The following is a 25494-nucleotide window of genomic DNA, read 5'->3' on the forward strand; positions in this document are numbered from 1 at the left end:
ATATTATTTCATTGTGTTCAGAGATTGTGGGCTAGTCATGATTTTTTATTTTTAGAATTTGTCTGGTTTTCCTTTGTAGTCTAAGGCACGGTCGGTTTTTGAGACTGTTTGCTGTATGCTGTGTGTGTGTGTGTGTGTGTGATTTTATTGGATTTTTGTGTGTATTTGTGTCTATAAACATACGTATGTACATATGCAATATACATGTTTTTCTCACTTGTTTTTTAAAATTTACCTTTATTGTTGAAAGTACTACAGACGCCTCCTTTTTACCCCCATTGCAATATACATTTATATATGGTCAAGTTTAATTATGTTATCAACCCTTTTACCTTTACCTAGTATCTCATAGACATTGCCAAAATCTTCCACCACATGGATTCATTTGTTTTGCCTTGAATTCTATCCATTTTTTTGCTCTGCATATTTCAAAGCCATGCTCTTAAGTGTATAAGGAGTCATGATTTTTATTTAATTTTACACACAAGTTAATACACAAACGCATTTTCATTATTAAAATGCAAACAATACAGAAACGGCAGTGAGAAAAATCACTCCTCAGCGTTAACATACATTAAAACAATGAGATGCTATTTCCCCAACAGATTGGTGGGGTATTTAGAGATAAGTAGCATTCTGTGAGGGCAGGTTTGGGGGAAAGGTAGAGACGCTTATATGTCGCAGGTTACAGTGTAACTGGCAAACGTTCTCAGAGCGTTGCCTGACACATGCACAGTAAATCAGGTACAGGAAGGTGCAATAAATGGGGCCCCTCATTACAAGTGAAATGACTGGGTGTGACATTTAAAAACGTGGTCAATACCACCATGCCACCCACCTACAGAGCTCTAAGGACTCTGTTAAACCCGTTCAGCTCTGAGTCCCCGTCAGTCCTCCATGGGAGAGACCTACAACCTAAGGCACCGTTTCCTCTCCTGCCCATCAGGGTAGCACAGAGGCCCTGGGTTGTCGGAGACGCTGAGGCATCGGGGTGGCCCCTCTGCAGTGCCCCAGCTCACGAGGGTTTCCCCGGAGACACAATTGCACTGCCCCCCCCCCGCCCCCAACCGTGCGGTTCGTCTGGTCAGGAGGTGCAGGGCCACCCGTGGGTTCAGGAACCCTTGAGTGAGCTTCACCTGAAATTCAGACGCCCCTGAAACCTTGCCGTCGCCTTAGGGGCGCTGCTGGAGTGTCCAGATCCTTGACTAGGAGAGTGACACAGGCCTCTGTCTCCATCCCAGACCCCAGGAAATCCCTCTTCCCCAAGGTCCCCCATGTCCCCCTGCCCCTCCCAAGACTCCTCACATTTTCCCTTGTTCTGTGGCTTAATGTTTTGCCAGAGGGAAAAGGCCTTTGCCTACGGGCTGTTCCCGCTTCTGTCCCATCCCAAGGCAAGACATCGCAAGTCCCGCTCGACCTCTGGAACTGAGGAGGCAGGAAGGGAGCTGAAAGGAAAAACGGATGAATTATGATTTCATAAATTACCCTGCCCTGGTAGTTGTTGTTAGGATATCACTTTAAAGAGAAGAACACTACTTTTTTCTTTCCCGGCTCACTTTGTGTGGGCACCTCCAACACACACGCATGCACACACGCACATGCACACGCACTGCATCTAAAAAAGACAGCCGGAGCAGCGGGGGCCCACGCCAGCCAGGCCTTTCTCGCACCTCTCCATGGAGCAGAGGCTCACATTCAATAGCTGCTAACTAGGCTCTGGCCCCGGCCCCTCTCGAGTTTGCCTTTCCTGCAGGATCATCAAGGTTGCCTGGCAACCACCAGCAGGTCGGCCTCTCACTTGGTTTCCTTAGGAAAATGGCGAAGCTCTGTTCCTGTCCCTGGCCAAGCGAGGCCTAATTAGTGTGAACCAGGAATCAATCACGGGGGCTGGGGAGCAGGGGTGCAGGGCTGGTGCACTCCGGGGCCCGTGTGCAAATAACCATCAGCTCTTAATTTTATTCCTTCCCGCCTGCAGGATGGAACCCAGGGCCGGGCAGAGCAAGGACTGAACTTTCTAGGCGCCTGTCTGAGCTACTGTTGAAGGCACCAGGGATCTTCCATCTGAGAAGCTTCTTCGGAGGATGGGACATGATTGTCTTTACATATTTGGAGGCTGGGAGTGCAGAGAAGGGTCCGCACTGGTTCTAGTGGGCAGGAGAGGGAAGCACATGTGGGCCCATCGTGAGGCAGTGGTTTGGAAAAGTCATTGGCTCCCAGAGGAAGGGGTTTGTCTTGGGGGCGCGGTGAATTCCCACAGCACAGGCAGGTGTCCAGTAGGCTGCTGACGACTTCTTCATTCACCCTGGAAATCCCAGCCCAAGGGCTCCTGAACCCACAGGTAGGGTTGGAGCCACATTTGCTGTGGCTGCACTGTTGCTGGGGGCACTGAGTGCAGAGTGGGGGTTGAGCTGGTCCCGTGGGATGGACAGTAGAAAGGATTGACCCACGGGGACACGAATGGGCATAGGTCAAGGGGTATAAGCAGGACCTGCGCAGTCGGAAGAGGGACTGGAAAATTGTGGCGTGCGTGAGAGGCGGTAGAGAGAGAAGCTGGTACCAAGTGACATTGAAGCTCCTTTCAGATGTGGGGCGTGTCAAGCTAAGGTGAGGACAGGGAGGCAGGAGATGCGGGCTCCTGAGGGACCGGCTGTTACAGTGACCAGTGCTGCCATTGAGTGTGCATCTGCTTTCCACTTAATTGTCTCTGATCATCACCGCAGCTGGTAAAGCAAGGACGTTATCAATACAACCTTCCCTTTACAGGTGAGGAAACAGGCACAGAGAGGCCAACTGACTTGCCCAGAGTGACTCAGGAAACAGCAGAGTCAAGATTCAAATACAGCCCTGGCCGGGGAGCTCAGTTGGTTAGAGCGTCGCCCCCATACACTAGGGTTGCAGGTTCCATCTCTAGTCAGGGCACGTGTAAGAAGCAACCAAGGAAGGCATCAGGGGGTGGGACAGGCAAATCCATGTTTCTCTCTCTCTTGCTCTCTCAAATCAATTTAAAAAAAAAGATTCAAGTATAGATGTGCCCTCTCCAAATTTCACTTCTTTCCACCTTGCGGCTGTCGTCCCCCCGACCCCCTCCCAGCAGGCAGGAATCCGGGTACAATTGTGCACACACCCCCGGGGCCCTTGGTTGTGGGGTGAGGTGTTAAATCCGAGAGAGCTTCGCATCGATCAGCTCTGCATTTCTTTTTTTTAAATAGATTTTTTTCTTTTAGATTTATAACTAGAGGGATAATATATAGAGAGCACATGCATAAAGGACATGTAAGTGTGCGCTGGGTGACGTTTGACACATGCGCATAGGCCAGGATGCAGGACGTTTCCCGCAGCCCCGATTGTTTTCTTAACACCAGTCAGAACGCTATTGGAACAGCTAAGTATATACGTTAGCTGGGCCATGTGCCACTAGACAGAGCCTAACAGGACTTGCTAACATAGGTACTGGGCTTTCTCCCCAAATGCTGTGGTTTCCAGAGCCCAGGACAGGCGGGGCGAGAGATTGCACAGCCGATTAGCTAGCTCCTGGAGCTCAGCGTTTGAGATGATTGATGGTCCCGGGCCGCTGATAGGGAGAGAGGGCAGCATTGTTTAAACTCTGCCCCTCCAGCCCCCAACTGACACTGCTCTGTTATCTCAGTGGGCTCAGAATCAACCAGTGTGTAAAGCACCAGAGGCCTTAGACAGGCCCCACCCAGCACATGTCACTGCTAGAGACCTGTCTCTTCACAAGGTCAAAGAAGCATTTCTGAAATGTCACCTTCGAACACAGAAATCTGCCCTTGGTACTTTGGCGGGGGGTGGGGGAAGGGGAGGGATTCATTCTTGCTGGCAAGTATTCGGGACCCCTGCAGCCTGTTTTTGAAGAGGTGGGCAAGGAGGCCTGGGTGGCCCTGTCCAGAGGACGAAAGTGCCAGATGGCAGGGCAGGTGTTCAGCCAACTCAACAACCTTATCAGATGCCCGAGGGGCCCAGCCCCCAGCAGACAGTAATGTTTTGTGAAGGTGGCAGGGGGAGGCGTCCCCACCCCTCGCTGCCCTCCTCCGGTCTCTTTAACCTGCCCCCGTGTTGGTGAGAAGGCCATCCCCAGGTTCTTAGCAGCTGACTGCCTTCAGAAGATCCCCACGCTTTTCTTTCTGTCGAATTTCCTCCCTCAGTCCCTAACTCCAGTCGAACTGAAGACAGGTTCTTATCTTGCTCTGTGTCCCCTCCCTGCGCCTGCTACCCCCAGGTGACCTGTGTGTAGAAGGTGCTCACCTAAGGGGCTTGGGAGACAGCAGCATCTCTGGCTGTGGACGGGAGGAGACATCATCTGTCCCCCTGAGATGCTCATTGTTCTGAGGAAAAAGGGGCATTACAAGCAGCTTGAAAACTCAGTGTTTTTCTCAACTTACCGTTTTTTCCCTGTTCCAGTTTATTGACATACAAAAAATGTATTTATTAGCTTCAGGTGTACAACATAAGGATTTGATACTTGCACACGGTGCAAATAATCGCCACGGTAAGCCTAGTTAGCGTCTGTCACCGCGCGGAGCCGCACAGTTTTTCTTCTTGTGATGAGAGCTTTTAAGAGTTGCTCTCTCAGCAGCTTTCAAATATGCAACAGTATTGTGAACCGTAGTCACCACGCTGTACGTCACACCCCCAGGGCCTATTTATTTTATAGCTGGAAGTTTGTGCCCTTTGACCCCCTACCCCCATTTTGCCCCTCCCCCCCAACCACCAGCCTGTTCTCTGTATCTGTGAGTTGGTTTCGTTTCTATTCTTATCCCACATCTAAGTGAGATCCTACAGTTTCTGCGTTCTCTGCCTGACTTATTTCACTTAGCATAATGCCCTCAAGGTCCGCCCGTCGCAGCCCTCCGTTCTTTTTTGTGGCCGAGTAATATTCCATTGTGTACACATCTTCTTTAAGCACCCAGCTGGTGATGGACGCTTGGCTGCTTCTGGGTCCTGGCAGTTGGAAATGACGCTGCAATGAACACGGGGGTGCAATTGCTACTTTAAGCATAATCTGCACTGATTTTGCTAATCATTAAAATAAAACATGCTCATTGTAAATTAAAAAAAAAATAGAGATGGGTATACAGTGGCTGGGAGGAGGCTCGTGCCTTGCGGGATGGCCAGGCCACCCAGCTCCTCCGGCGTCTCAGCCGCCCCGTTACAGGGCAGTGCGGGTGCGGGTGCGGGGCCGGGAGGGACTGTTTGTTCAGTCATCACGACAGAGGGCGGTTGCTGGCACTGGAGGGGAGGACCAGCTGTTCCAGCGCCCCCGCCGGTCCTGGCCCCCCTCACCTGAGCGCCTCCCGGCCTTATCGAATCTCTGTCTCGCAATTACCTCTAATTTCATTGCTTTTATGAGAAGAAGAGTGCTTTTCCCTGCAGCTAAGGTTTTTTATGCTCCCTGGGCTTTGCCTCTTTCAGCCCCCGGCCTCCTCCTTTTATTTCCAGCCACTCTCCCTTATCCTGCCCCTGAGAGTGGAAGGTGGAACAGGGTGCCCCGAGGCACCCAGGGGACCCCCGGCTTATGGGACAGACCCTGCAGAGCTCAGCTATGGCTACAGGAAGGATGATGCTGGTGTGTTCTCTGCCTCTCCTTCCATTCCTCTTACCCTGTATCTCAGACACATCTAGAAGGCGGAGAGCCCCAGACGTCAGGTTTCACGCATTCATTCATTCATTCATTCATTCATTCATTCATTATTAGGCGGCCTCTAACATATGCCAGGCGCTAGGACAATCCAAAGCAATTTGTGCCATGCAGACTTTATTCTGCCCAGTGCCCAGGTGAGGTATGGGGATGGCTATAATTTTCAGACACGGTAGCTGTCTTTGAGAAGTTTCTAATCTACTTGGGCATGGAAACAATTGATTGAATACCTGGCCGCATCTGGCATTGTTTGAGGAAATGCATGATCCCTGTTCTAGAGATAAGAAAAGTCGGCCTCCGAGCCCGCTGTCCCTGCCCATCTCACCCTTAGGTCAAACTGCCCTTTGTTCCCTGTCCACGCGATGTCTCAAATCTCATACCTTTGCCCCTTTGGGCCCTACGGCCTGAGCACTGTCCCCACCTTTCCTTCAGCACCCCCTGTAGCATCTCGTCTGGGAATTCTGGGTCCAGTGCCCATCCACCCACCCTGCACAAACCTCCCACTGAGCACTCACCTCATCAAATCAAAACGAGCTATTGTATCTTTCCAACTAGACTACAGGCTTTTCTTTATTTTTAGATTTTTATTTATTGATTAATTTTAGAGAGAGGAAGGGGGAGAACGAGGGAGACAGAGAGAGAGAGAAACATCGGTTTGTTGCTCCACTTTTCTGTGCATCATTGGTTGATTCTTGGACGTGCCCAGAGTGGGGATGGAACCCAAAACCGTGGTGTATCCGGACGATGCTCTATCAGCCGAGCTACCCAGCCAGGGCGACTGCAGGCTTTTCTGAGGCAGGAATCATGACATCCTGACCTTGGCTCTGCCACACCGGGCACAGGGCCTGTGCTCTGGAAAGTGTCTGAGCAGAACAGACAGGTGAAGCCACTGTGTAAAGGCACCCTGGTGGCACAGGGAAAAAATGAGGTAGGTGCCAGAGGCAGTGGCGAGATTGAAGGCTGCAGGGTGACCAGACATCAAGCAAAACCACCCCCGGGGCAGGGAGCAGTTAGCCGAGAGCGTGGAGGGAAGGGACCTCTGCCGACAGTTGATAAGAATTTGGGTTTGCAATCTGAAGCAGAAACCGAGCGTTTCCTGCAAATCGCTTATTACGAAGAAGTGAGTCTTGTAAAGCGAATACAGGGAGGGGGGCGGGCATCAAGTGAAACCCAGCCTCAGTTTCTGCATCTGTAAAGTGGGGATAACGCCTAACTCGCAGGGCCAGCTAGGGGGTTAAATGAGATAATGCAGGTGAAATGATTGGCAGTAAATATGTACCCAGTGGTGATTGCAATTGTTTTGATTAAAAGGCTATGGGTGGTAATGATACTGCTGATGCTGATGCTGATGCTGATGGGGGTATAATCCTTTGGGCAAGAAATGTCTGCCATAATATAGAGGTGAAAAGAGCTCTGCCAGCCTCTTGCAGAAAGGGAAAGAACGAGAGGCTCTCATGCTGACTTCCCCCTTTCCCTGCTCTTGTGGCTAATGCAGCGGGCAGGCAGAGTTGTTAAAAGCCTTGGCGGAAAAGCCACAGGAGGACGGGAGTGAGTGGAGAGAAAGCTCTCAAGTCCTTCAGGTCCCTCCCTATCGCTCCATCTTCCCACTCGCTTGGGGACCCTGTGTACACGGGGACTCCTGAGAAGGCCAAAGGAGGCAGGAGATGGAGGTGCAGCAGCAGCCCAGGTCTCAGTGTTCTTTGCAGGGTAAGAGGACAGTGGGAGGGGTGGCAGGGAATTAGAAACGAGAACGTCGGGGAGAGGCAGGTTGAAGAGCCGCGGATATAAAGTGGGACATCTGGTGCGCTTGAAGGTTACCCCTGTGCGTACAAAAGTCCGTTGCCAGCATTCAACCAATCTTTATCGAGTGCCTGTGCGCCTGGCACTGTGTTAACTAACCCTTGGGGGGGATCAATAGCTACAATACAGAAATGGTCCCTGTCTTTGTGGAGCTGGCTTCAAACGTAGCCCAATCCGAATATCCTATTACTTTTCGAGCAAAAGCGTTCACAGTTCCTTAGGCCAAATACCCTGGAACATCTTCGCCTCTCTTTTTCTTTCTCCCACACTGCTATCCAACCCCGGGCAAGTCCTGCGGAGTCCGTCTTCAACATATATTTGAAATCTGACCGCTTCTCACCACCTCCACCTCCACTGCCCCAATCCAGGCCACCACCGTCTCTTGACTGAACTATTGCGGTAGGTTTCTGGCTGGTCTTTCAACCGCCCCCTCTCCCTGTGGCAGCCAGAGTGAACCTTCTGGAACACTGTCTGTCTCGCCCGGTAGCCCAGTTGGTTAGAGTGTCTTCCAGGTTGCAGGGTCCATCCCGGGTCAGGGCACATACAAGAATCAACCAATGATGCATGAATAAGTGGGACAACAGATGAGTGTTTCTCTCTCTTCCTCTCTATAATCAATATGTAAAATGAAAAAACACAACCCATGAGTCTGCTTGTGCTATTCCTCTGCTCCAGGCCTGCCCTTGGCTCTTGATTTCATTCCCAATTGAAGGCATAAACCAAGCACGATGAGATCGTGGTGAGTGCCGTGAAGAAAGCGTGATGGCAGTGGGATGACAGCCCTCCGGGAAGCCACCCAACAGGTGACATTTGCCGTGAGCCCTCAATGCTCTGAAGGAGGCTGACCAGAGAATTGGGGGGCTGGCTGTCCAGAAGTAGGACAAAGCAAAGGTTCCCAGGGGGGAACCGGCTTGTAAGAAACTGAGTGAGACAACGTAAGTGGAAGTCAAGTAAAGGTTGTGGGATTAATTTTGTGCAAGAAGCTTTTACTCTACGGCCACTGGGTGTATTAGGAAATACACAGCCACTGAGCATGCAGGCGGTAAGTACAGTCCCGGCCCTAGAAGCTCTCACTGTCTAGAAAGACCACAGAAAGCCGGTAAATTTCTCAGCTGATGCAATGGCGCATCTAATCAAGAGCTGAAACATTAATTTATACGGGCCCAGGAGGCGCAGAGCCATTGCCACGGGAGCCCACCGACGGGGCCTCGTTGGCTCCTGTCCGCCTCCGGACACCAGGGTGCGCTGTGAGAGTTCTCAGTGCTGGCGCCGCGCTATCCCCGCGTCGCGTCTCGCTGCCCCTCGCTTCCGGTGGCTCGCGGAAGCGGGGCCTGAGGTCGCGGGCGCCGGGTCCCGAAGCATGGCGGGGGCGGGGCCGGGGGAGGCGCGCGCGGAGCGGGCCCGGGGGTCCTAGCCCCGGCCCTCTGAGCCGGGACCGACAGGTGAGGCCTCCTCCTTCCTCAGCCCATCCTCCCAGCCCGCCGGGCCCTCCCCGAGGCCGCCTCAGGTGACTGCCCTGGGGCTGCCTTCGCGTGACACGGACGCCCCAGGGCCGCGGCCCTCCCCATAGTTCCCTTCCCCTTGAGGCCCCGCCCCGGGCTTTTCTTTCCGGGGGCGCCCCCTGGGGCGTCTCGACACTACCTGGTTCGGAGCTGTCACAAGCATCTGAGGGGTGTGCGCACCTGCCCCCATGGGGACGCTGAGGCGCAGCCCAGGAGTGAGGGCTGCTTCGTACCCCAAGCCGGGCCAGGGCCGAGTCGGCCGGGCGGGCTTTTGTTCCGTAAATAAGGCACCGAAGGCACAGTCTGGGCCAGCCCAGCGCCGGCTCCGAGGACACCGAGGGGACTTAGGCAGACGCGGTGGTTTCCTGTCCGAGAGTACAGTGTAGTCGGGGAGCCCCACAGTCAGCACCTAGCCGTGCAAGCAAACTGTGGCAGCTCCTCTGGAGGAGACAGACAGGCGGTCATAGGAGACTTCACGAAGGAGATGGCATTTGAGAAATGATGGGCAGGGCCAGAGGAAATACATCCGAGGCAGAGGGAACAGTCCCTGTGGGTGCCTGAGTCAGAGACCTTGCAGACCTGAGGCAGGTGCAGCGTTCAGGAAGGGAGGCTTAAGAGGGGTCACGAGCGTGCTGGGCTACAGAATGTAATGCCTGTGGGCTGGGCAGGACCTCGCTCAGCACTTAGGCCGCAGGTATAAGTAAAATGCTGATATCTGAAATGAGAGTGAGCTTTTTAATTCCTCACCCGAGGATGTTTTTTCCATTGCTTTTCAGAGAGAGTGAAGGGGGGGACACACGGACACACACACATCGGTCCATTGGTTGCCTCAGACCCAGGGTTGACGCTTTAACCACTGAGCCAAACCAGCCACGGCTAACTCAGCTTTTTTAAGATTGAGGTTAACAGTAGGTGCCAAGGTTCTAAGGCAGGAGGTAGGACACCTGTTGAAGAAATGATTAGAGTTTAATAGATGAAGCCAGAGAGGCAGAGCTGAGACCTTTGGTTCCCATTACTTGTCCCATTATCGTGACGAGTAATGGGAAGATACCTGTTTTAATCCATAGAGGAAAGATGTGATTGTGATCACAAAAGCATTTTTTTTTTTAAATGTATCTTTATTGATTTCAGAGAAAGGAAAGGAGAGGGAGAGAGAAAGATAGAAACATCAATGATGAGAGAGTCATTGATCGAGCCCGCAACCTGGGCATGTGCTCCTACCAGGAATCGAACCTGGATCGCCTGGATCCTAGGTCGATGCTCAGCCACTGAGCCACGCCCGGCCCGGCACAAAAACATTTTTAAAAGATCACTCTGGCTGTGGAGTGGATTGGCAGTGGACAAGAGTGGATTTAGGGAAGACCACATAGGAAACTGTTGCGGCAATGTAGACGTGAAATGCACACTAGTTTTCTTAGAATTAAACATTTACTTTGCTCAAAATGATCAGTGTTTTTTTCTAAGTTGAACAACTGTAGTTTATTTTATCTGATTCTTATGTGAGGTTAGTCAGGTAGATGCTGTCTAACCTAATGCCTGTTCCTTCTCCCATTCCCAGGCCATACCTGCCTCTCTTATGCCATTCTGGCCGTCGTCTCTCACTCTAACCCTCATAGTAGGTTGGCAGAGATTGAGTGTGTCCTGGGCAGAGATTGAGTGAGGCTGTTTTCTGCATTACTTGGTATTTGAAAATGATGAAACCTTAATAGAGTGTTTTTTTAGACTGTGTCAAAGTAGCCACATGTTACAAGGAGTAGCTATGAAATTCAATATAGTATTGTTCAGATGTGTAGGATATGGCCCACTTTATCATGCTAAGGTCCTTTGCGAAAATTCACGAGAGATTTCTTTTAAACTCCAGTGCTGCAAAGAGCTGTGATTTTTTCCCCAGCAGCTACATTTTTATCCTATCGGCAGTGCAAATTCCATAGATTGTATTTTCCTCTTTGCCTGTGTGCTGAGAAAGTCAGAACCAAAGTAGAAGCTTTACAGCTCTGCAGGTCCTCATGGTATCCATTTCTGTCTACAACTGATTTCATCTTATCATCCTTTGTTTTCCATTTATAATGATCATTTTCTAATTTAAGAAAAATTCTAAGTACATGCTTTAAAAATATTTTAAAAGAATAATAGTATCTATTAATCAATACTAGCTTAAGAAAAAATACACCCTTGGAGTTGCCAGTGTGTCCCCAGCTTGTATCCCATTGTTCGACCTCCTCAGAGATAACCATTATTCTGAATTTTTATAATTGCCTTGCTTTTCATAATTGTATACCATATATGTTTATATCCTTAAGCTGGAGGTTGTTTGAAACTTATATAAAGGAATCACAGCTTGCTTTCTTCATTCAACATTGTATTCTGAGATTTCATCTGTGGTTATAATGATCCGTAGTGTATTAATCCATTGCTTCGTAAGGTTTCCCTGCATGAATATGCCTGGATAAATTTATCTAGTCTGCTGCTGATAGACATTTGGGGTATTGTCAGTTTTTGCTGTTGCTAACAGACATTCTTGTATATGTCTCATGTTATAGATATGTGCATGTATTTCACTAGGTCAGGGTTTTTTAACCTTAACACTGTTGACATTTTAGGGGAAATGTGAGGGGCTGTCTTCTTTACTGTAGAATGTTTGGCAACATTCCTGGCTTCTTTTTGCTGGACTCCCATAGTGCTCCTCTTTCCCAGTTTATGACAACCAAAAATGTCTCTAGATATTACAAAATTGCCCCATTTGGGAACCATTGCTCAAGATCTGGCGTTAGCAAACTTTTTCTGCAGCGGGCCTGATAGTAAATATTTTAGGCTTGTGGGCCAAGTAGTCTGTGTCTCAACTCATCAGCTATGCCTTTGCAGTGCAAAAGTACCATAGGCAGCATGTAAGTGAATAGGTATGGCTAACAGGTGGGCAGGCTGGATTTGGTCAGAGGGAAGTAGTTCGCAATCTCTGCTGTAGTAGGAACTATATTTTATATCGTCATCCAGTACTTATATCTCACAACTGAATCAGAAGTTTTGCAAAAACAGTGCTTATTCTTACTATTTATAATTCAGCTTGATATTTTCTGTTTTGTTACATTAAAAAAAAAAAATCAGTATATCCACTAAATTGGTTTCAAGGCCCTATTAATGAGTGTGACTAGCAGTTTGATAAACTTGATTTGCTCAGTCACAGAGGTTTGCACATCTTTAACTGGATTAGATAGAATATATACTTATATAAGGGATTTCAAATGCATGTTAGGAGGAGACAGAATATAAATAAGTACCCCATTGTGTATATGTTTTTATTTCTAAAGTACAGATTGGGTCCAGTCACTACCTGCTTACAACCTGTAAAAGCTTGAATGGAAAGTGTTTTCCATTCTGGCTCCAGTCTGCTTTTCTAGGCTTCTCTTTTATGACTCCTTCTTCTGTGCTCTAACCACTTGGAATTATTCTGATTCTCAGAGGTGCCATGTCATACTCTTTCTACGGTGTTTTGTAGACTACCTTCTTTCTGAAATGTTCCTCTTCTACTTTGCCTGGCAAATTCTTTATCCTTCAAGGCCCATGTCAGATGTTGCTGCTTTCTTTCATTTAACATATTTATGAGTACTTACTGTGCCTCAGGCACTGCCAGATGCTTGGGGATACAGTGAGGAACTGGAAGAGATCCCAGCTAGTTGGTACGGGAGACGTAGAGTAAAAAGATAATTTCAGAAAGTAATAAGGACTGAGGAAAGTAAAATAGGGTAAAAGAATAGATTTATGTGGATGGAAAAAGGCACTGCCTTAGGTAAGGTACTCGGAAAAATTCAGAAGAGTTGCTACTTTACCTGAGATTTGAATGATGAAACAGGCATCTCTTTTCAGCACTTTAAAAATGTTCCACTTCCTTCTGTCGTCCATAGTGTCTCATGAGAAATCCACAGACGTTTGTTCTCTATAAGTAATGTAATACTTGGTTACTTTTAGGATTTTTACTTTGTGTTTTAGTTTTTTACAGTTTCCCTATGATGTGTCTATGTATGGATTTCTTTGGGTTTATTATATTTGGTGTTCTCTGAACTTCGTGAATCTCAGGCTGATACACACAAAGGTTTATTTTTGGGCTCTCTATTCCATTATATTGTTTGTCTTTATGTGAGTTCCATACTTTTTGATTACCTTAGCTCTGTAATATGTTTTGAAATCAGGAAGTATGAGTCCTCCATCTTTGTTTTCTTTTACAAAACTGTTGGCCTTTTGGGATTCCTTGAGGTGACATGTGCATTTTAGGATGCATTTTTCTGGTTTTGCAAAAATTACTGTTGGGATTTTGATATAGATTACATTGAGTTTATAGATTGTTTTGGGTAGTATGGACATCTTAATAGCCCAACAAATATATATATGTGTGTGTGTGTGTGTATATGAGTGTATATTGAATATGACTTTTATATTGAACAAATTTGATGCAGTCATAGGTTTTTTTCTTGTTGACTATTTCCAACAGCTAAGCATGCTTTGAAGATATTCCAGTTGAATTAGGTCCTTCTCTCAAACCTGTGTCTAGACTCAGAAATATCGGGACCACTTCCTGATTATAATCTGGGAAGGAGAAATGCTGATCACTCTCATCTTGGGAGCTCCTAGGTTCAGGGTATAAGGGGGGAAATCTGTTTGACTTGTATATGTTTTGGTAGCGTTTGTTTTATTTTCTTCTACTTGACTTTTCCATGTAGAGATGTGATAATGGATCATCATGTTTCCACCATCAAACCTCGAAGAATCCAGAACCAAAATGTCATTCACCGCTTGGAACGCCGACGGATCAGTTCAGGCAAAGCAGGCACCCACTGGCATCAGGTCCGTGTGTTCCACCAGAACGTCTTCCCCAACTTCACGGTTGTCAACGTTGAAAAGCCACCTTGTTTCTTGCGTAAATTCTCACCTGATGGACGCTACTTTATTGCTTTCTCTTCAGACCAGACCTCCCTTGAAATCTATGAGTACCAGGGCTGCCAGGCAGCCGAGGACCTGCTGCAGGGCTATGAGGGGGAGATCCTGTCCAATGGCAATGACCAGCGGTCAGTCAACATCCGCGGGCGGCTCTTTGAGCGGTTTTTTGCCCTGCTGCACATCACCAACGTAGCGGCCAATGGAGAGCACTTGAACCGGGAGTGCAGCCTTTTCACGGACGACTGCCGGTGTGTCATCGTGGGCTCGGCTGCCTACCTCCCGGACGAACCTCACCCTCCTTTTTATGAGGTGTATCGGAACAGCGAATCCGTGACCCCCAACCCACGGTCCCCTCTGGAGGACTATTCCCTCCACATCATTGACCTCCACACTGGCCGCTTATGTGATACACGCACCTTCAAGTGTGACAAAGTGGTCCTGTCACACAACCAAGGGCTGTACTTGTACAAAAACATCCTGGCCATCTTGTCGGTGCAGCAGCAGACCATCCATGTCTTCCAGGTGACTCCCGAAGGCACTTTCATTGACGTGAGGACCATCGGCCGTTTCTGTTATGAGGACGACCTGCTCACGGTATCAGCTGTGTTCCCTGAGGTACAGCGGGACAGTCAAACAGGCATGGCCAATCCTTTCAGGGACCCCTTCATCAACTCCCTGAAACACCGGTTGCTCGTGTACTTGTGGCGCCGGGCAGAGCAGGATGGGAGTGCGATGGCCAAGAGGCGCTTCTTTCAGTATTTTGACCAACTGCGGCAGCTGCGCATGTGGAAAATGCAGCTTCTGGATGAAAATCATCTGTTTATCAAGTACACTAGTGAGGACGTGGTAACCCTGCGGGTCACAGATCCATCTCAGGTATGAGGTGCTCTCCTGCCTGTTACACCCTGATCTCCTTGGCAGAATGTGACGGTTTTTCTTTTTGTGTATAGCCAACCTCTCAAAAATACATGTTCTATGTAGCCTTAAATTTCTGCTATCCTAGGGCTCAAACTTAAAACAGTTCCATTTTCCTCTGGCCACAAGTATTTCTTTGGGTAATGGAAGCTAAATCTCAAGCCGTTGACATGTACAGGGCATTGTCTCCTAAGACCTTACCGGCCATTAATGGTAAAATGTTTTCTGTCATTATTCTTCTGAATCATAGTTTATGAATTCTTTAAAAAATGGGGAGTAGTTGCCCATCCGGGTGTGGCTCAGCAGTTGAGTGTCAGCCTAGGATCCAGGAGATCTCAGTTTGATTCCGGGTCAGGGCACATGGCCAGGTTTCGGGTTTGATCCCTGGTGGGGGCTGTGCAGGAGGCAGCCAATCAGTGACTCTCATCATTGATGTTTCTCTCTCTCTTCCTCTCTGCTCCTCTCTCTGAAATCAATAAAGATATATTTTTAAAAAAGAAGTAGTATGATTTAGAGATGATTTTTTTCCGGACTCTCTCTCTTCCATGTTGTTGGTGAAGTCACCCGTGAAGCCATCATGGGTGAGCATCTAGCTCATCTTGTGTGTCATGGGAGATGGGCGGTGAAGCCCTTGACTCCTGTAGCCTCCTGTCTTGTACTTGCCAATTTGTCCTGGAGGGAAGCTTAGTAGATGTTTGTGTAATTCTATATTCATGTAATTATGGTGGATCTTGGTGAAACCCCAATGTGATCAAAGTGTTGTCCAGGTCTATAGAAAGGATATGAGTCCATCTTTTATTTAGGTTTGAGCTATAGTTACCTTCTGTTTTGGAGGGAGTAAGATGTCTATAATCGCTGCACTTGAGATTATTCTTTTTCCTTTGCTAAAGAAGGGCGTATTTATTTCTGATTGCTGTTATAGGCTGTAGCCAGAAACAGTACAAGGGCTCTGCGCTTTGCTTACTAGAGGTTGTAACTTTAAACCCAGTCTCTCTGCCCTAGTTGTCTTTCCCTCCTTCCTCAGTTTAATTTGATGGGTTCCAATAAGGTTAATGAGAAAAAGTACATCCAAAACAAAGCCTTGCTAATATTAGGGGTATTACTCTCAGGTTACCCTCCAGCCTCTTTAATTTGTAGCCAAATTTAATTTCTGGGGGTTCACAAAAGTCATGTAATATAAGCTCTGGGAAGGACTAATTACTAGTAAAACAGGTGGGCCAAATGGCTCCAGAAATTGGTAATGGAGATTTAAACTTAATCATAGGAGGGGGGACTACTAATCTCTGTTTTGAAAACTTCTGGAGCCCTTTTGGAAGCTTGCAGATGGATTTACACTGTCACGTTCACTGTGACAAAAACTGTGGATTCCTGGTGCTCCCCTGTTAGGTTGAGCAGGGCACTGGAGGTTTAAAGGGGAGAGAACTCTTCACCCAGGGCCCATTCGGAGAAAGCGGTAGCTTTGTCACCTATAGCATTTGAATGCTTTCCAGGTCCCCCGCTCTGAGATTTGCTATAAATCACAAATGTGTCTTACACATGCTCTTTGCTGAAGGAACATTTATGAAGAAAGAAATGGAAATGCCTCTCTGATTTTTCCTTTGTTCAGCAGCAGTACCCTGCTTGATTACAACTTGCCTGGGCAGTTTTAGAACACAGTGTACTTAAGGTGGCTCTCTGCATGTTAGAAATATTAAGAGGAAAAATAAATGCCCCTAAATTGAACTTTCAACTGTACACATACAAGAGAAAATAATTTGTCAACAGGCAACTCCAGGCTGCAAGTCACTTTCTCAGCAGGAAGGAAACTAAATCTGGCATTTTAAGAAAGTTTTTTTTTATCTGTCTCAGGCTGGGTTGGGGAGCAAGGAGGGAAATAAACACTTGGAAGGAAAACTATTGAAGTTTGAAATGAAAGATTGAAAACCTTTTTATACGTATATGCTGGTCAATTCAATAATTTTAGCAGCATAGATATAGTGGGAAATCTGGCAACACTGAGGCCCTTGATTAATAAAGCCCACCAAGGCCTCCTCCTTTCCCAGAACCACTTGGAGCCATGTCTTAGCCCTAGTGCTGGAGTGCAGGGGTTTGCATGTTTCTCTTGTAGCTTGAATTTTCAGCCAAGTGATGTTTGGTAGGCATGGTATTATACTCAGTTGTCCCTTAGCTCTCTCTGTTCTCCTGCAGGCGTCTTTCTTTGTGGTGTACAATATGGTGACAACAGAGGTGATCGCTGTGTTTGAGAATACATCAGATGAGCTTTTGGAGCTCTTTGAGAACTTCTGTGATCTCTTCCGTAATGCCACCCTGCACAGTGAAGTCCAGTTTCCCTGCTCAGCTTCCAGCAACAATTTTGCAAGGCAGATCCAACGCCGGTAAGCTGTTCCACCAGGCTTAACAACGCTTAATTTTTCTTAGATTTTTTAAATTTGTTGCGGTTAGGTCAATAGTCATTTACCTCAGAAAATGATACTACAATCTTATCCTCAAATTCATATATCTATTCCATTTCCCCTACAGAATTCTATCCTAATGTAACATTTTATTAATCATCTTCTTATACTTTGCTGCATCAAAAATATATATAAACTAAAATTATTTTTTATTTCTTGGGAACACATGGCTCTAAATGCTCAGTTTTACAGTCTTCAAAAATCTTTTGTTAAAAAGAAGTGAAAACAGATCCATTATAGGCTAGAAGAAATGTTTCAGAGAAAATAAGTCACCAAGGATCATGAGTCACTTAAGCCTTTGTCTTAAAAGGTAGAGACCAAATAAAACAAACAATAAAGCAACAACATTGTGGTCACTGAAATAATTGAAGCTATTAGAACAGGAACATTCCTAGAACAGTGACACTTTAGAAATTTAAAATTTGTTAGATATAGTTGAAGAACTCTCCAAGAAAGTAGAATAAAAAGATAAGAGAATAAAAATGGGAGAGAAAAGATGGAAAAAAAGGTTAGAGGATTTGCTCAGGTGTTCCGATATCTGGCTGATTTCAGGAGCAATAGAGAACATATAAAGGGTAGGAAATAATGTAAGACAGTTTTCCAATACTGAAGAACATAAATTTCCAGATTGGCAGGGCCGTCTAATGGTGCACTTGAGCTGGGTTGCACTGGCTCCTTTAACTAACTGGTGGTTAGTTATTTCACTGTTATGCTCTTGAGGTTATTTGTATCCGTTTTATCTGTATGGTGAAAATACTATATAAAGATATACTACGGCTCATCTCTTGAAAATTCCACATTCATGATGTCACATTGCAACCTTGAAACTGACCACAGCAGGGGAGTTACACCACAGAAATTGGCAAATCCTGCAAATTATGACTTTTTTCCCCTTGGAGAAATAATTCTTAAACCTTTATTAGCATATTACTGGATCCATCAAATATCCAGTACAGTTGTCAGTGAAAAAAAGACCCATACTGAGGCATGTCATCATGAAACTTTGAAACATTGGGAATAAAGAGAAAATTGTAAAAATTCTCAGAAAAAAACATCTCACATATAAAAACTAAGTCATCAGAATGGTACTGGACATAACCAATAACGACACGGAAAGCTTGAAACCATTGAAATCATGCTCTCAGACTTCTCTGAAAAAAATGACTTCTAATTTAGAATTCTACATTCAAATAATTGATGGAGTAAAGACATTTTCAGACACTCTTATCTCAAAAAATTACCACCCATGTACCTTTTCTAAGGAAGCATCTGGCAGATGTGTTTTACCAGTAAGCACGAAAGAGTGGGACAGGAAATAGTTTGACACCGCAGAGCAGCAGAGAGAATCCCAGGGGTGACAGTCAAAGGATGTTCCAGGGTGACTGACAGCAGCTGGACAGGTTGAAGCAGGAGGGTGGAGGTTTCTACAAGGGATGCGTCTGTGGAAATACTAAAATTGTTAGAGCATTTGGTGGTTTTGGTGTGTTAATGAGATTGTCAGTTCTGTTCTAGTAGGGTTGTCAGCACAGGCTGCACTGAGAAGGTGATTTTTGAGCAAAGCTTGTGAAAGAGGCCGGGGAGCAACCTGTGTGGGCATCTGGCGGCAGAATAGACCAGGCGAAAGGAATGTTAAATCTAAAGGCCCAGTGGGGAGCCTCGAGAGAGGAGGTGATGGGTGCTGTTGGGGAACGGGAACTGCTTCAACCTGTAGTTTTCATGGAGGCTTTGATCTGTGGTCATCACAAAGCGTGGGCCAGCCCCCGTCATTTTACTGTCTGGAGCCAGGAAGCCAGGTCGGGTTGGCGTGTGGTTGATGACACGCAGTACTGGATCTTTGCTGAAAAAGCGCTGAAAACAAAAGAGCCCAGGATCTTTGATTTCAGCTCAAATGAAAAGAAGTAAGTTCTGTTTGGCCCAAGGTTTAATTTTATGAATTACCCCGAGGCTGTGAGAATGACTGTCAAGAGGAGTAATGGAAAATCAGTGTTGATAGCTAGGCTTCCCCCTGGGAGTGCAAAAAGTGTTAATGTCCATCTAGCACTACAGGTTAACAGTGAAAACAAAGATCAAAACCCATCTGATCCGTCTTTCTGGTCTTAGCAAATTTAGGAACATTCAGGTTTTAATTTTTTTAGTTTTTATTCCATTCATTTCAGGGATGAGATGTTATATTTTCCCCCCAGACTAAGAAAAATTTATTTAGTTTTCCTCTGATGGTTAAACTATATGATATGCTTTGATATAGAGATTTAAAAAAAAATACACACTGATAATTGACATTCTTTCTAAGAAGCTATAGGAAAGTGAAAAGGAAGGGAAGAGATCCAGAATGTCATTACACAAACACAACAATTAACATTTTGATGTATTTCTGCCAGTCTTTTTAGGCATAAATTTATGTGTTATTTGTGTTTTTAATCATACTATACAGACAGAGTGTAACCTACTTCTTTTACTTACCATTTAACATTTCTCTTGTTACTATATAATGTGTAAAAATTAGTTTTCCGTTTAAGTTTTAATTTTTCCTTCAGTTTTTCATTCCTGTAAGTAGTACCGTGTTAAATGTGCACAAAGAGTTTTCTGCATATAGGATTGCTTCTTTAGGGTAAATTTCCAGAATAGAAATAGTTGGTCAAGGGGTTTTAAATTTAGTATTTGTTACAATTGTGAGAAATAACTGCTCCGTTATTATTTATTATTAAAGATAAGTCAGGTATGTGACTGTCCATGTTACTCTTCTTCTAGACACTGGTGTTTCTGCAGGGTGTAGGTAGCTAGCTCTCAGAGTTTACTTAAACAAAGGAAGAATGAGTACTTTGTCAAAATGTTTGGTGAAAGTTGGCTTATAACTGATCCCAAGAACAGTCAGCGAGAGGCTGCTATATTTAGGATTCTCTGCTCTCAGTAACTTTTCCTTAATGCAGTCTGGGCTGTTATTTGGGGAGAGTAAATCCAAGGAGAACTATACATCATAGATTAGTTATACTCATTTTAAACTTCTTTGTAGAGTCTTTTTTTAACTTCACTAAAGTAATGTTTCCCATTTTTAATCCCATCTTCTGCTTTTTGAGAGTATTTGAAGCAAGCCAGACTTCTGGAATGTCTGAGTTCTGACTTTAGTCACTATCTGGATTTTTATTTACAGAATGAATTGGTTTTAGACGTATGTCTGTCAGTTTCAAATGCGTGCCCGCTAACACAGCCTTCATCTCCGGTGCTTTATTTTAGGTTTAAAGACACTATTGTAAACGCCAAGTATGGAGGGCACACGGAGGCAGTGCGCCGACTGCTGGGCCAGCTCCCCATCAGTGCCCAGTCTTACAGTGGCAGCCCCTACCTTGATCTGTCTCTCTTCAGCTACGATGACAAGTGGGTATCAGTCATGGAGCGGCCCAAGACCTGTGGAGATCACCCGATCAGGTACAGCAGCTCTGCTGTAGCTACAGACTGCCCGCTTTCCCTCTCTCTCTTCAACACCGTTTTACCGTGATTGTGTCCTTTCGTACTTACGGGTTGACTTGAAAGGGCAGGCTGTTTCTATAATGAGGTGGGTGCTGTGATCAGTTAGGCAGTAGCCTCCTAAATGAACAGCTTCTACTCTGCTTCTCATCAAAACATCCAATCCAGGTAAGTGTTTTCCCTTTTAAAGGTATCCAGGAGGGAAACCATACTTTTCCGTTTAGTAATCTAGTACTATTTCATAATAATGTTTATGGTTCAGACTTTTCAATTTTATCTAGCTCAAATCATTTTATCCCCCCAGTTACCTAGTAGAAAAGATAGCAGAGACGATTTGGGGACCAGGAGAAACTCATGCTTCCTCACTTGGGGAATTTTGGAATGTAGATAATAGTACCTGTAAATATTTCAGTAGTATTGCCGGAACCATGAAACTAACCTGTGATAATCAATCCCCCCCTCCCAGACATCCAATTCACAGACCCACCTGTCTCTCCACGTGGGAAGCTGGTGTTGTTCTGTGTGCTGTAAAAGGTGCTGGGGAGGAATTGACACCACTGTCACCGGTGGGGTTATTTCAAGGAAGGTGGGTGTGTTTCTGGAGCCCAGTGCTGGAGGTGGGTCTTTTTCACATAGAAACAGTGTAGTTAGTATTTCATAATCCAGCTTCCATTTGTACTAAATAGGCTTGAGTAAAATAATTCTGTACAATGAATCACCATTCATAACATTTCTTTTGGGAAATTGCAGTCCAGTTCCAAAAACCAGTTGAAGTTTTTTTTATTATGGGAAATTGTAAACATATAAAAACTAGGAGAGTATAATAAACCTCCATATACCCGTTACCCAGCTTCAGCAGTTATCAGCTCATGGTCAGTGTCATTTCATCTCTTTCTACCACCACTACTGTCTCCCCTCGCGACTGCCACCCTGGATTATTCTGAAGCAACTCCCAGGTATCATCACACTTTACTTGTAAATATTTCAGTATGAATTTTTAAAAGATAAGGACTTAAAGTACACCCTCAATACCATTATTTCATCTGGAGAAAACAAAACTTTATTGAGACCACCAGATATCTAATCAGGTTTCACATTTGCCTGTCGCCTTGTAAGTATTCTTTTTACAGTTTGTTTGTTCCAAGTCAGAATCTAAACTGGGTGCCTTTGTTGCATTGTCACTATTTTCTTAAGTCTTTTTTATTCTGTAGGTTCTGTTTCCCTTTTATTTTCCTTGCAATGAAATTATTGAAGAAACCAGGTTGTTCATCCTGTAATGTTCCCCACATTCTAGATTTTGCTCATTGCATCCTGGAGGAGTATTTACTATCTTTCTCATTTCTCCATATTTCCTGTAAACTGGTAGTTAGATTTAGAAGCTCAAACAACTCACTTTAAATTATAAGCCCTTTGTGTGTTGGGGACTATGTGGGTAAGATGAATGTGTTTTTCACACATTAAAAGCATATAATGGACCTCTTTTGAGTAGCATGAGGTACTTTTCTCTCCTTTCTGACTTCCTTGCCTTTCTAGTTTGAAAAGGTTAACCTAATTAACACATCTGGAAATGCCATTGCTCCTGTATAAAGGAGCAATGTAATTCTTATTTTTTATATTTTAAAATGGGAAATGCGAGGATATTAAAAGCATTGGAGGAGATAATGCCATTACTCTCACACCTTTATTGCATATTCCATTCTAGTGTGTCAGCTGCATGTTTACACTTACATAGTTGTATTGGTAGTTAGCTTAATACTTTGTAGTCTGCTTTTATTTTGTTAACATGTTTCCATGTTGTTACATAGTCCTCACAGTCACAGTCGTAATGGGGGCATACTATTCCATCACATGGATGTACCATATTTTATTTAACCATTCCCCGATTACTGAGCATTTATTGTCTTTCTGCGTTTTTCCATTAGAGTGCATGCTATAGGAGCCATCTCTATTCCTGTTACTATTTACTTCATTTAAATTAAATTCTGAGGTTATAAATTCTTGGAAGTGGGATTATTGAGTCAAAGGATATGAATATACTTATGTCTATTATATATTTGCTTTCCAAAGGGGAAATTATAGAGTTTTTTAGTTCAGGCTCTTCATTTTCTAGAACATCCCCCAATTCTGCCCCATCCCTGCTGATCGTCTGTTGTTCTTAGTACCACAGGGCACTTATTTTGCATTACAGGTATTTAAGGACTGGGATGGGTGGAAGTATCTTTAGTCTTCCTGTATTAGATGAAAAATTAAAAACTACTTAGTATTTTGTTTTTGTGTGTGAAAAGAGAAATCTTCCAAAAGCGTTTATTCTCAATAAATTTAATACAATAAAGAATTTATTCCTAAAAAAGAAACCCTCAAATATGCATGTAGATCTGCACTGTCCTGTATGGTAGCCACTAGCTAAGTTGAGCTGTGTGCACTCAAGTGTCAAATGCACATCAGATTCAAAAAGAAGGTGAAATATCTCATTAACATATTTGATATTGATTGTAAATAAAATGATAATATTTTGGATATCAGTATTGGCTTACATAAAATATATTATTAAGATTAATTTCACCTTAAAAGTTCTTTTAATGTGGTACCTGAAATTTTTAAATTGCACACATGTCTGACACTTGATCTCTAGCCCTGGCCTAGACAGTTTTGGGGCAGGTAGCTTCTGGAGAGGGGGAGGCTATAATTAAGGCTGTAACTAAGGGCTGTCTTGGGAAAGAGAAATGACCCATTGGCAGATTGCAAGGTGGTGGTGAGTATCTATACCGTCCCCCCTTCTCTCTCTCTCTCGTTCTGTTCAGGTTCTATGCCCGGGACTCTGGTCTGCTCAAGTTTGAGATCCAGGCAGGCTTATTGGGCCGTCCCATCAACCACACAGTGCGACGCCTTGTTGCCTTTACCTTTCACCCCTTTGAGCCCTTTGCCATTTCTGTGCAGAGGACTAATGCTGAGTATGTTGTCAACTTCCATATGCGACACTGCTGCACGTAGGCGCCTCACCAAAGCCGGGTGTTCTGGTCTTCCAAGGTGTTTCCCTTCTTATCTCACGGACTCTAAAGAAAATGCTCCTGACCACCAGCTCTGGGTTCCAGATGCGTCGCTGTACTTTGGATGGGGAGAGCTGCAGAGAGGAGTGAGAGGGGCTTGGCCTAATGGAATTTTTTATTGTATACAAAAAACTACTGATTGATTTAAAGCCCTCTTGCTTTTTCCCTGTGGGAATGTCCAGCACTAATTAAGTTTGTGTACTTTTTGTTTTAGTTTGCATTTTATTGCTGTGAAGATGAAAGCATTACCCCCTTGCCCCCCTTCACGTCATTTCCTTGGCATTATGTATGCATTCTGTAGCTGGTAAATCATGTTTACTCATGAGAACTCTGTGCACCCTTTTTACTTAGCCAGCAAGCAGGGCTATCTTTATAAGAAAACAAAATAAAGCCTTGGTATTTTCTTACTTAAATATATCCTGTTTGATGACTGCCTTATGTTCTGATCTCACCAAATGCTTTTCGAATACCTGGGTTCCAGGAAGGGCCGTGAAAGGAACTGGAGTCCATGGATCCAGCAGCTGCTCTTGGGAGAATAGGTGGTGTGTGCCAGCATGGAAGACAGTCATCTGCCAGGATTGTTTCCCTCCCTCGGGTTTTTGCCTCGTAACTGTTACAGCTGGAGGGACTGGGCGTAATTGCACATCCGCGCGTGGAAGCATGCTCCCATCTGTGCCGTCTGTGTCGTGCAGGTGGAAGAGTGAGCGGCCCTCCAGCCACAGCAGAAACAGACACTGTTTAGCACGTACTGCAGTTTGGGTAGTGGGAGCTGGCAAGCTCCAGTTGTCCCTAAAGAGATCAGACTGGTTGTTCCTGGATGGTTGAGCCATCACAGCTATCCTGCAAACACCTGCCGGCCCCCAGCCACCATCCTCTGTCACGCTCTCAGCTGTTCTCCTCCAGAGGGCTTGTCAGGCTCTTTATGTTTCATCTTCATAATGTGCCCACTGTTTATGTAGTAAGCTTGTGTAGTAACATCTGAGTTTGAAGGGAGCTTTGGAAGGAGCCATGGCTGCAGACAGCTGGATCCTGGATCCTTCAGCATCCAGACAGACTTCCCTTGGGAACATAAGAAATGGGAGATAAGACGCTAAGCCCCATCAAAACAGTTTGGCTAATTTTGTCATCTTCAATATTGAACAGCTAAATGCATTCTCATTTAGCATTCAGCACAGGATTTGACCACCTGTGTTGACCTACTATGAGTCAGGTAGCTGTGCCAAGATGTTAAAGATGAGGAGAGAAATAGGCAAATGAAGGGTATCAGGATGCAAGACAGTAAAAGCTCCAGTGCTGAGTACCCAGGAGCAGTGAGGGGAATGAAGAGGCGGAGAGGGAAGGCGTGCTGGGGAAGGGACGCCGGCACTGGACAAATGGGATGGGAGCGTATTGTGTGAACCAGGGCAGAGGACAGTTCAAGGAGAGTCTCGGCATGCTAGAGGCTTAGAAGCAGGAAAAGGGCCATCAGGGTCACGGAATGGCAGCAATTGGAATATGACTACAGCACAGGCTGGGGGGTGGCAGGGAAATGTGACTGAATCCTGAAGAGAAGTCTTGCGCACGGTGCTAGGGTTTTATGCAGCGTAGGGCAGAACATGAGTTGCATAGAGGTAAAGCTCGTCAGTCTAGGAAGGTGGCTTGGAGGGAACAGAGACTAGAGGTAGGGGCCAGACAAGTCGGTGGTGGTAATCCGGAGAGTGGCAGGGCTTGGGATTGCTGGGCGTTCCCCT

The 25494-nt window shown here is 45.6% G+C and overlaps 1 protein-coding gene across 1 annotated transcript; it reads left to right on the forward strand.

The window, feature by feature from the left end:
- The first annotated feature begins 8826 nt into the window (after nt 1-8826).
- Nucleotides 8827-24179, forward strand: DET1 (DET1 partner of COP1 E3 ubiquitin ligase). Its single transcript, XM_016200647.2, has 5 exons — nt 8827-8898; nt 13671-14763; nt 16990-17177; nt 20487-20678; nt 23519-24179. The coding sequence occupies exons 2-5, from the start codon at nt 13681-13683 to the stop codon at nt 23706-23708; spliced, it is 1653 nt and encodes a 550-aa protein (XP_016056133.1). The 5' UTR covers nt 8827-8898; nt 13671-13680; the 3' UTR covers nt 23709-24179.
- Nucleotides 24180-25494: the final 1315 nt, after the last annotated feature.

This window comes from Miniopterus natalensis, chromosome 22, assembly GCF_054644295.1.
Source record: "Miniopterus natalensis isolate mMinNat1 chromosome 22, mMinNat1.hap1, whole genome shotgun sequence".
In the NCBI taxonomy this organism is placed as follows: domain Eukaryota; kingdom Metazoa; phylum Chordata; class Mammalia; order Chiroptera; family Miniopteridae; genus Miniopterus; species Miniopterus natalensis.